General features: G+C 37.5%; 1 protein-coding gene across 3 annotated transcripts; it reads right to left on the reverse strand.

Moving 5' to 3' along the window:
• Window positions 1-770: 770 nt before the first annotated feature.
• LOC104106314 (uncharacterized) lies at window positions 771-8,841 on the reverse strand. 3 transcript variants are annotated; one of them, XR_688574.4, is made up of 5 exons: window positions 7,739-8,841; window positions 4,565-4,706; window positions 2,197-4,470; window positions 1,406-1,838; window positions 771-1,216 (listed from the first exon to the last, which is right to left on the reverse strand). XR_688574.4 is itself a non-coding variant. In XM_009614835.4 (4 exons), exons 1-4 carry the CDS (start codon window positions 8,698-8,700, stop codon window positions 1,470-1,472), a joined length of 3,747 nt encoding a protein of 1,248 aa, XP_009613130.1. In that variant the 5' UTR covers window positions 8,701-8,840; the 3' UTR covers window positions 771-1,469. The 3 variants fall into 3 exon arrangements, 1 of the variants encoding a protein (XP_009613130.1); XR_688573.4 differs by having other exon boundaries at window positions 771-1,178; window positions 7,739-8,840; XM_009614835.4 differs by having other exon boundaries at window positions 771-1,838; window positions 7,739-8,840.
• Between the last annotated feature and the right edge of the window lie 3,415 nt (window positions 8,842-12,256).

A 12,256-nucleotide genomic window follows, 5' to 3' on the forward strand; every position in this document is an offset into this window, starting at 1 on the left:
AATACAAAAGTAATAATTAAACTCTTACACCAACTATGTTCTCTGTCCCGTAAATCAAATGCAAAAAAACAAAATGCTTATTGCCACCAGCTCAATCTTGAGGTCATGCAACTTGAATCAGAATGAATAAATAATTTAAAACTCAAATTCCCAAAATAAGAAAATGATACCCAAAGGAACCACATTATTCACAGCTAATTTATTGGCCTGCGACTATGATTGGTAGTTGTGATCCTTAATGAGCACAGCTAGTTTTGATATTTTTCGTGACCGAGTCAGTTTCAGTTTATACGCATCTCGATTATTCTATAGAACACATAAATACATTCGATATTATTATTTGTTGATGCTTTAGGTGCCACTAGGGATGACAGTTGCATTCCAGGTAGAGCAGATTGCCAAAATCAAAAGTGCAGCCCCAACACTATGTCAACTTGGAGGGCATTTTTAGTTTCTCTTTGCTATACAAAAACAGTTTGCAAAATATTACTTCTCCCTTTGCATATGGAATTCAGACAAGTCCTAAAGATCAATAGCAACAGACAAGTTACTCAAGTGATCAGCTCGAGTAAAAGCCCAAAAAACTTGACACAACTAATGTTTTTTGAATTGATTGAACTAAAAACCAAACCAAAATGGAAATTAGAAACTAAGAATATCCAGGTAGAGGTAGGCACTAGGCAGTCAAGAGAACATTTTAATTTGAGAAATCAGGTAATGTTAATAGTGTAATCAAATTATCTGCTAAGCTGCTAATGCTCATTAGACTCTTTTCTACCCTACTCGTCACTTCATTACTTAAATAATTAGTTGTGTTTGGATGTTTTAAAAGTCACATCAGTAAACAAAAAGCAAAAAGAAGACAGCTACAAAATCAACATCTGCCAGAGACAGAAATATCCAAATGAAATAAAAACAGAATCATTTGAAAGAAGAATCTAAGTGAGACCACAGCAGCAGGAGGATATCAATGTCAAATTGTCACCTCTGCAAACTGATCTCAGTTGCTTCTTCATCCATCCTCCATCCCACTGCCAACCAATCTACGTTGCTTCTTCATCCTCCATCCACAACTCAAACGGAAAACAGATTCAGCAGAATGTGGTGTAAATACATGACGGCACCAATCTAATAATCCAGGAAAATCTTTTGGTCCTATTGATGGATCCTACCATATCCTGTATGACTAGAGAGGTAAATAGGCAGACATTTGGCACTGCATTGATTTAAAAAAAGGGCTAAAGAAGCTAAAGATCTCATTATCTTTCTAAAACAAAGTCAGTAGTTAGACTTATTTCAGTCAAACGAATAGGAAGGTTAGATGCTGCTTAACTAACATCAATCAAGATCCAAGTCATAGTCTAGACTTTCTTTTTTTATTTGTCAGCTTGGGATGAATAAATACCTTCCATTGACCTAATCTTCTGTCTGAAAATTACGTTGAAGGCGGATCATTGAATGGTGTCATTCTACAAAAAGCTAAACTGCCCTGAGATCCTTCCACTGCAGGTTGGACACATGGAACCAATTGAACCTGCTTCTGCTCCTAACTGGTTAGGCTCTTGATAAAACTCATTTCTGCACCAAACGCATACCAACATTACCTGATTCCTGCCAGCTAAATTTGGCATTAAATCATCTTTTCCAAGCCAAAATGACGAATTAAATCCTTGTTCTATATCCACATCGTAAGGTAAAGCTCTAGGCTCTTCTTGAAGAGAATTTAAACTCTGTGTGCTCATGAAACTATATTCTACTGGTCCAGTTCTGTCTGATCTCAACCCATCAAAGCCTGTGTTGCCATCATACTTCTCATTTTCTCCGAAGAGACTTTGAACCTGTCCAAAGTAGCATGTTGAGAAATAATGATAAGATTGTCAAATATAACCATTTTTAATTATTGTTGGCCTCCAGTATAAATCAAAGTCAGAAGCCATATAGCAAAATTTAATTGTTGATAGATCAATAAACAGCTTTGAACTAATAAATTCACAAACACAATATTCATAACTAGAAAATATCTGCAAGTTTTTTACGATCTCGTTCTAACGGGAAAAATGGCAATTTAATGTAAAAGTATTGGAAAAGAGAAATGCGACGACTAAGAAACTAATACACAATAGCATATTTTGCCAAGTGCATGGCAGAAATGGTATATTTCTCATGCTAAAGTAGTCCAATTATTTTAATACGTACCTTATCTGACAAAACATCATAGGTCTGGAAACAGTTCGATGACTGCACTACCGAGGTTGAATTGTCTGCTGAGTCACCTTGCATGACATTTTCTACACCCGTTCTCCAAATGCTGCCAGCCATGACATCCTCATTAGGTTTGGCACCTCCACAACCAAACCCAGTAATAATCTTCTTTCCAGAGTCACCAACTTCATCTACTTTCTGTTCATCCCACAATTGACTATGAAAAACCGTGTCGAAGTTACTTTCAAAATCTCCTGTTTTTCCCTTGAAAGCCGAATCACTTAAATCAATCCCAACTTCTCCTTGTTTATCGGACTCTAATCTTCCGAGGAGATTAGCCTGAACTCCATATGTTTCCTCCATGCCAAGTTGGAAGGTTGTACAGTTCAAATTTGCATCTAGATCCACATGAGAGTTGCCGAAAACAACATTTAGATCATGATGCCTAGAGTTTTCAAGACCATCAAATTTAGATCCATTCAAAGGGTTGTTATAGCTCCTGTTCATGGTATTTTCCTTGGTAGAAGCTTCTGGTACATTGGTTGAAGAAAACAATGTGTTTGCAGCCCTTTGCTGATCATTAACCTCAATTGTGCTTCGGTAAACTTTGGTATCATGATCTTCAGCACAAGGTGCTCTCAAATTCATGGCCGGAAAAAGTGAGCAGAATGCAAGACTTTTTTCCTTCTCTATATCACTGGTATCAGCTTTTTGCACAGCATGATTGTTACAAGGAAATCCCGTTATATTACTACTAACACCCTGCAGTTCACTAACCTTAGGCTCATCTGTAGTTGTCTTCGAATCATTAAGAAGTTGAGCTTCAACCTCACTGTTCTTGTCACATGCTGAAGAAAACAGACCGTTCTTGTCACCTTTCTGCTGTTCAGGCTCCTCTAGAAAGCAAGCTGAACCATCACTTACATCTTTTTCAGCAGTATTTACATGTTTATCTGGATGGGGAACAAATGAACAACTATCCTCCTTCATAATCAGCTTATTGTCATTTGAATCAACAAGACTGCCACACTCATCATTTTCTATATTACACATCATGCTACTAGGTTTTTGCTCACCTATGCAACCAGGAAAAACTCTTTTTACATAATCTACTGTGGATCCTTCCTCGTCACAAGATGGGGTACCTGTGCTGCTCAAACCTCTGTTTTCTTTAGATGTTTCTGCCCGAAAGGGTACACGATTCAGAACATCAATGTTTTTCCTTGAGTGATCTTCGGTGCATGGAACTTGTTTGGCATTTGTCAAACTGTTCTCATCCAGCACACTGACATTACTGCATAAAGCAGTTGTTGACTCATTATCCACAAACCTATCACTCTCTACTTTGCTCTCTTCCACCGCAGGGGAAAACTTGCCATCTTCCACACTAACACCACACGAATCAACAATGCCATTTGAACAAAGTAAACCTTCCTGTTCAGGCTCTTCTATGGTGGAACAGTCAATGACTTTGCTTGTATTCACACATGTTTGTTCATTCAATGAAATAGGGGAACAGCTCTCAGAATTCCCTTCCTGGTTATGACAACCCTTATTGGTTCCTTCAGCTACAACGTCAGCAATCAGTGCGTCACAAGGTGTTTCACAATAAATATTACCCATGTTATTACATGTAATCGCTTCAGAACTTAAACACATGTTAGTTTTATTTGGGGCAGTATTCAAAGCCTCACTCAAACCTTCTAGTTTATCGTCAATCTCCATGTGATCATCCTCCTGGATTTTACCAGGAGGTGCAAATTTCCTACCATAATCTGCACTTACATCAGCAATTTCTGACAGGTTCCTCAGTGAAACAACTGAATCAAGCATCATGGACTCCCTCAGCATGGCTCCACTAGACGCCACAGGTTCAACAAACTCTCCCGCATTGACTGAAACAGATCCATCTGCAGTCTTTACCTGGTTCTTAACATGGGCCCCAACATGACCATTGTACCGATGCCTTTCTTCAAATGTCTTATGGCAGAACTGACATTCAAACTTTCCGTCTTTAATTATTACCCCATCAGTAATGGATTGACCATTTCTAGATCTCCTTCGCCGATGAGATAACTGGTGCTGCAATAAATCATCCTTATCATTAAAGGTCACATTGCATTTGTCACAGTGCAAAAGATCTCCTACTTGGACCTCTGACAGTTCCCCAAAATTCAATAAAACTTGCAACTCCCCATGATCAACAGCAGGGGATGAGTTGTGAAAAAGAGGGCCTTCATTGTTGCTGCCATCCTGAAGGTCTGAAGTCTGAAACATATTTGATGAATCAAATCTCTGTCTAGAAGGGGGAAAAAAGGAGGAAGAGAAAAAATATAGCCAAAAAAAAGGGTTTTAAACTTACACTAACTAAAGCACATGTATTAGTGATCTCAACAGTTCCACTACTCTTAGCATATGTTGGAAGATTTTCATTTCGTTCACCATGAAGAAAGAGCAAATATGAAGAGACTTCCTTGCATGTCTCAAATTGCCGTCCACTAGGGCTGAGAAAATCAATTGAGTCTTAAGCCATCTAAATTGGACACATATAACACAGGCAGAGGAGCATACAAACATCATAGTAATAATTCAAAATCATATGGTAAACCATTAGATAAGCTCGACTTTTTTTCAAGCTACAAATTCAGCAATTGCAAACTGTGATAATAAGACCCCATTAGAGAAAATGAAGGCCAGGATGATCACGGGAAAAGAATCTTTAAGATGTTATAAGTAAATCCAGTAACATGATGCAGGTCAAGAAGATCCTGAAAGGAAGCCAATGTATGTGCATATAATACATATATATAGTACACGCACGCCCTGCACACATATTTAACGTGGTTTCAAGCTGGTCTTCTAGGGTAGTTCTTGGTTTTCAAGGAATAAAAAGAGAGAGAAAGCCATGTCATGGGAGTGACTAGATCAAGTAACTTCTAGTAGACTTTTCTTACAAAGGAAACCAACATTATCTTGAAAGATGAATCTAACTTAATACAAAAAGCTGATCCTCATAGGGTTTAAATTTTTCTTAAACAAGATTCCTGTAATAATAAACTTTTCCCGGTAACCTAGATGATCCTGAATTCTAGTTGGATACCCTTATATGATCCACGCCTAAACAGCAGCATGAGATCTACCGATGTGAAATCTCAAGAGCATAGTCCCTTTACTCTCCATTCTTCTCCTTACTAAATATTTAAATTACACAAAAACGTCTAGTAGGCCAAACAAATTGTGTCACATTTTGAACATTTAAATTCTTGTTGCAAATTTCATGAGCTCAAACCTTCATAAAGAAATAAGTAAATTATTTCCTTATAAAGCCCAGAAACTTTTCCAAGTTCCAATCGGTCACACTATTCCGAAAAACCTCCAAACAACTTGAAACCCGAACCAAGAACAGTTAGGATCAATATGCGACGTCAAATACAGTTAACCTTCATGAACAGTCTATTTTTCGCTCAACAGAACATGTCTATAATCTATACTATATTAAAAGTACGAAGCCCCTTAGCGAAATATCGTCCGTTTTTCTTACCCTTTAAAATAGAGTTCACATTGGACAAAATAGTCATTTAATTGTTTGCCTAATTTTTAGGAATTTGAGATCAACTAAAATTTATTTTTGAACCCTTCCTTATTTGAAGTAAATAAAAAATCCTAAAATTTAGATTTTACCAGTTCAATTGTGGAATGAACACATATAATTGAACATTAACTAAATATATGAACTTTTACACAAGTTACCCTAATTAGATACATAAAACCAAATGAAACGATAATAATCGTTAAATGATACATAATACTTATATAATTAAATGAGGAAACATAAATAAAAATTGTAGCTAAAATATATGTAATATAGGGGTCCTAAACTAAAAGTATACTCGTGCACAAATTAAAAATAAGGAAATACCGCATATGCATAGGAAAATACTGAAAGATCATTATTTTCAGAAACTTGTACTATTTTCTTTAACTCTTTTAATAAAAACTCAAACACAATTTTCAATTTTCAATTTATGTAATTCTTTGTAAATTTTGTACTCATTAACCTAAGGTCGCGCAACACGCGTATCCTAAAGACTAGTATAACTAAATGTCCTTGCAAACATCAAAGAGAACAAACTGAACAAGGTTATTGTTGAAAAAAAGGGAAAGTCACATGCATAAGAGATACATCCAGCCTCGGGGATATGGGCACTAAGAGCACTAAACATATACTCAGCCTATATTGACAAACTTGTTGTTTAAATTGAGAGCTAAGCAAAACTAAACAGAACATCGATGATACCAGTTAGACCACCAACAAAAGAGGCATGCCTTAGTAAAAAAAATAAAGTTATGTGAGCTTATTGGCAAATGATAAATTTTGGACTGTTAGAGAAAATAATTAATATTCAAGAAGTGCAGATAAATGGACAATGTTCTACCTGCTGGTTAGACAAATATTTCCTCTTATTTGCAGGGATGGAATTTACGATTTGTTTTCATTTCATATGTAGAAATTTCAGTTTTTAAATTTGTACACAAAATAGTATCATGATCCTATCTCAAAGCAAATACTCCCTTTCTTTCTATTTATATGTCTTACTTTCCCTTTAAGTCTGTTTAAAAAAGAATGCAACCTTTCTATATCAAGTAAGTTTATAATTCCAACATTCTCATCTTATCCTTAATGACAATTTGTAGAAATGATGTGGCATGTGTAAGAAAACAAAATTCAAAGGGTTTTTTTGGTATGTTATATATATCTTTAATAAGATTCAGATGTTTTCTTTACATTCTTGTGCTTCGTGCCCAGTCAAACTAAAACGCATTAAATGAAATGGAGGGAGTAACTTTCGTAAAGTAGCACTAGGCACAAGTGAAGGAGTCTATACACAAACCAATGAATTCTATCATCGAGAAACATATTACCCAGATAAATATGATCAGAAACAAATGCTAGTTGTATAACTCAACCTCCCGATGAAAAGTCACTACCGGACCACTTCATTTATTTTCATATCATTTATGTTAAGCTTTGATGGGAATCATCCCCCTAGAGAAATCAAGATCCAATAGCCTACCATAAATGATCAATCAATCAACTATGCCTCAATCTTAAATTAGTTAGATTCGGCTCTATGAAATCTTCTATATTCCTTCCATTTTATTCAAGTGCATTTACTCAATATTAAAAGATTATGGTTAAGGCAAATTAGGGTTCTCTAATATCCCTAACCATTATTATTTGGTCTGTGTACCGGAATTGTTAACATTCGAGATTATGCATGATTAACACAAAAGATCCTTCTTTGGCTCACTCTTTAACACCATTTATCTTTATCCCTTGGAGGTCTTCCTCCAGTAGTAGGTTTTTTCGAAAAACTATATTTATTCTGGTGTGGATGGCAGGCAGGCATATATTTCTTGGTTTTAATAGGACTCCTTACAAGCATTGATTCTATCTACCAAAACAATCTTGGCAAGAAAATCAACAAGGTAACAACAATAAGCAATAAGAGAAACAACATTCCAACAAAAAAACCTTATGTAGCGTCGACAATGCAACCATACACGACCTTCTTTCCTCTTAATAGAAAGCAAAAGCTTCCAACCTTTTGGCAGCACATTCCCAAACTCACCTGCATCCACAATCCTTCTCTTCTTCCTAGTACTCCCCCATTGCCCATTCAATCTCCCCAGAAACCTTAACAGCTCCTCTGAACTCCCCAATCCCTCCGTCCTCCGCCTCAGCTCTTCGCCAAATGGATCCTCCAACGTCCCCAGAACCGCCAAATCAACCGGTTCACCATCCTTATTCAACATCTCCTTATCATCCCTATCCCTATTATCATCCACATTTTGATAAACTACAATGTCCTTTATTGCCACATCAGTCCCTTTATCAACCCCACCCCCACCTCCACCCACCCCAACCTTCTCGTTCTCATTCTCATTCTTCCTAGGCCGACCCCGTTTTCTTTTCTGCCCAATTGAACCCACATTGGACGACTCGGGCACGCGCACGGTCAAGGGTAAGGGCACGGATAACGAATCCGAATAATCGACCCGAATATGTATCAAATCGGAGGGATTGGGATTCGTTTTGGTACCCGACCCGAATAGCTGTTTAAGAAGGGAAACGATTTGGGAATTCTCCGGGTCGTTGTTAAAAGATGATGGGTTGTGAAGAGAATTACGGAGGTGAGGGGTACGGCTACGGAGGGCGGAGGAGGAGGAAGAGGAGGCGGAGGAGGCGGGGGCAAGGCGGAGACGGGAATAAGTTTGTTTGCGGGACCCAGCGGATTCGTTGAAAACAGAACGGTCGATTTTAGGGACAATGACGTCGTCATCACGGCGAGGGTTGAAAGCGGAAGGGGTACAGAGGGAGAGGGAGTAGAGTTCAGATTGAGAAAGGAGGCGTAGATCGACGGTGGGGATTGATTCTGCATGAAGTGGGCCGTCGGCGACGGTGACGGAGGAAGAATCGACGGTAACGGAAGCCATGAGAAAAAAAGGGGAAGAGGAGAGGAGAGGTTTTAGGAGGAGAAGAAAAAAAATTATAAGTTTGGGAGGGAAGGGGGTGTTTATGTCAAGTAAAGGAAAAAGGAGGGCTTGTTTTTACTTCTCAAAGTTCTCCTATTGGAAGAAAAAGATGTGAAGTACTCCTAAATCTTAATGCCTGTTTATTGGATTTGGTTTAAATTATTTTTCTGATTACTTGAATCCATAACTCTATATAAGTGATTATATAGCTATTCTAACCTTCGGGTTGTACAGTTGGTTTGGAGGGTGGTTATCCATACGGATAACCTGGAATCGATTCCTCCCTCAATGACTTATGAGTTGAGCTTGTCGCACAGGTGATCTGGGATCGATTCCCCCCTCAATGTGAGCGAAGTTTACTCAGTGCTCACAGTGATCACCACATAGTGCTCACCCGAAGGGCAGAGATTGTAGCGGCGGCGAATTTCCCCTTTTACCAAAAAAAAACTATCTAAATCTATATACTTGATTAAATATCACCGAGTGTTATGATAAGTGAAATTTTTTCCACAGACTCCATCTCTACGCGGAGGTGATAAGTGAAATTTTTTCCACATACTCCATCTCTAAACGGAGGTGTTGGGTGTGAAACTTGGAAATAGGCAACTTTTTGTGAGGAAGCACGAGATGGGTTTGAATTAGAATTTTTATTGCAGCAAATTTGATTTACAATATTATACGCGGTCTAGCATCCTTACACCTTCTAATAGTCTAAGCCACACTGGGACTGGGAGCGGAGTCATTCCTATTTGAATGAAAAAGGTACGAAGTAGCTCGGTGTCGGCTCTGCTTGAAATTACTCGAAACAAATTTGAATCAGTCAAAACAATGCAATAAGAATATTTGATAAAATAAGGCATTTTTTTTAAAGTAAAGTTTGTTATTCGCGAATCGCGATTTGAAACAAAACAATTTCTCAACACAAACAGACTTATATATTATATACTCACTAAACTGAATTACACAAAATGGAAAATATTTACGGAAAGAAGAACAACAATCAGCTGGAAAGTAAAGGGATAAATGAGGGATAACCAGAAAGGGATGAGAAGTATCAGAAGAAGAACATAGATGGAAAAATAGAGCTAACACTTGACAATTTTAGCATAAAGAACACTCTACGCCCTTTGCTTTATTTATAACTGTCTTTTTCTACGCTGCCCTTTCACGAACTTAGCACATGCTTGCAATCAACCTGAGTCCCACACATAATTATTCAAATTCCCAAATATGCCCTCCACCGAGTCACTCACAGAGTTCACAATAATACCTCCCGCCTCAAAAAGAATATTGTCCTCAAGATTAGAGCATAGCAGAAGTTGTAGCAATATCTGCTTGACATTGTCAATAGAGAGCAAGCAATATAGAGCAATATCTTCGCAACTATTTTGAGGCGTAATAACATAGCGATGAGAATAACCAGCTGTCATCAATAAGAGCGATAACAATCAAAGAGATCCTCAACCTTATACCTTATGCCATACCTTAGGGTAACCAAAAAAGCAATAACAACAAGCTTAAAGTACTGGCTCATTACTCCTGCATTAGTGCAACCACCACCAAACAGAAAATTGGCAACAACTCTCTCCATACATATAGGATTGTAGGCATTAGGTCACAGAACATGGATTCTGGATCATAGGGGTAAAGGTCGAAGTGTTAGGTCGTAACAACCTACCCAAACATTCTTGCATCTTGACACATTGCAAGAATAAAGCCAACACATGATGTCGACTTCCCCTCACTATACATCCAATCACCCCATATTGTAGCTATTGGATCATAAGAAGAAAAATACTACTGTTTGTAAACGTATTTAGGTTGATAACACAGGTTATCGGGATATCATGTATACCCAGATCAAAAGGAAGATTTACAAACTCGAGATAAATAACTAATCTTCTTCGAAAGAGGAATAACATTGCACAAAATTTATGACGATATGGAACACCACCTAGGCAAGTCCTCTAGGTGGATTCATGTTAAGCCCAACATCCAGTAAGTCCAAGTCCTTGAATTCTGCAACTTCAGACATATACTTTCCAGCATGAACAAATTGGCTTGATCGACCAAGCATATCTACAATGATGACATATTGTGCATTGATGTGTGCAAACTTAGACTCTTCCATTAAGTTAAGAAACTGCAGTCCTTTCTCAAGTTTTAAAAAATTTGCTTGAACTTTGTTGTTCCTTCCTTTTTTATTAGTATATAAAGCCAAGACAATACTAGGTTCGTACAACTTTAGTACTGCAAAATTAGCAAAACCGACATAAAAGTGAATCCGAACTAAAATCTTATAAACGAAGTCTATGCACCTGTAGCGAGTTGTATCTTCTTCATAACAAATGAGTTCCATTAGTAGTCAATGCATCACCACAACTATATAAGCAATCTCATAGTGACACCACATCCTTCCACTTCTAAAATACCTCAACTGAGTAATCATGTATTGCGCCTCAAGGTGAGTTGGAACACCATCAAAAGAATACATAAATGAATGTGCTATCGACTCACCCAGTAGCTTGTATGATGCACAAGAATTTCTAAAACTACAACTGCATTCAACACTCATTTCAGCTCTACCTACATGCTCCCAATCATACAGCTTTTCAAACAAACAACTCCCTTTTCGAACTTTTTCAAAAAGTGCATGGGCCTTCATGTTCTCTATAGAACCTGTTAGAGCCATGAACTCGGGACTGATTCCCGGATCCCATACACAAAGATCCGTTGTAGTTAAGGAAATGGTGACATTAAGAAAATTAGCACCAAGATCAAATGAAAACTGTCTCGGTTTATGGTGATCATTAAATTCCACATTAGATTTCTCATGCTTATCATCAGGCATCATTTCATCTAGAAGAATTTCATTTGTTAGAATGCCATTCACATTCTCCATAAAATATTTATCAGGGCATAGTTCCATAGTAGTCTCAGGTTTCATGAAAATTTCAGCAAGATACATGTGTTCAAATGTCTTAAATTTAATTTGTCGTGTAATAGCTGATCACGCCCAACTATGACTTATAAAAAGGATTAAGCGGTCGTTGCAAATATATTCCGGTTAACAAGTTCGGAGTCGAATCCCACAAGGAATTAACCTATTAAGCACAGCTACTAGACTCACACAAATTCACGCAATCAATATTCAGAAATATTAAAATAACAAGTTGGATGTTTACTAACTAAATAACACGTAATAAAAATACAATACTTAATAACTAACTATGAACAGGTTGTAGACAAGAATTGGAATGATCTAAGGTTCTGATTTCCCTTATTGTCGGAAGCATTTCCGCTATGTTTCCTATAAATTTGTCTAAGTTTTCTCTACTGATCATGAGCTCTCTGAGTGTCGTAATTCTCTCCCGAGTAACTACCACAATTTACTAGACATATTCTTTTGAATTACGCTAGCTAGCACTAAGTTACGGCTCACTCGGATAGCATCAAGGTTTCGTTATTCCTAATCCTACCTTTAAACCCTCCGTATTGATCCCTCATATACTTTAGG

Source organism: Nicotiana tomentosiformis, chromosome 4 (assembly GCF_000390325.3).
Source record: "Nicotiana tomentosiformis chromosome 4, ASM39032v3, whole genome shotgun sequence".
NCBI lineage: Eukaryota > Viridiplantae > Streptophyta > Magnoliopsida > Solanales > Solanaceae > Nicotiana > Nicotiana tomentosiformis.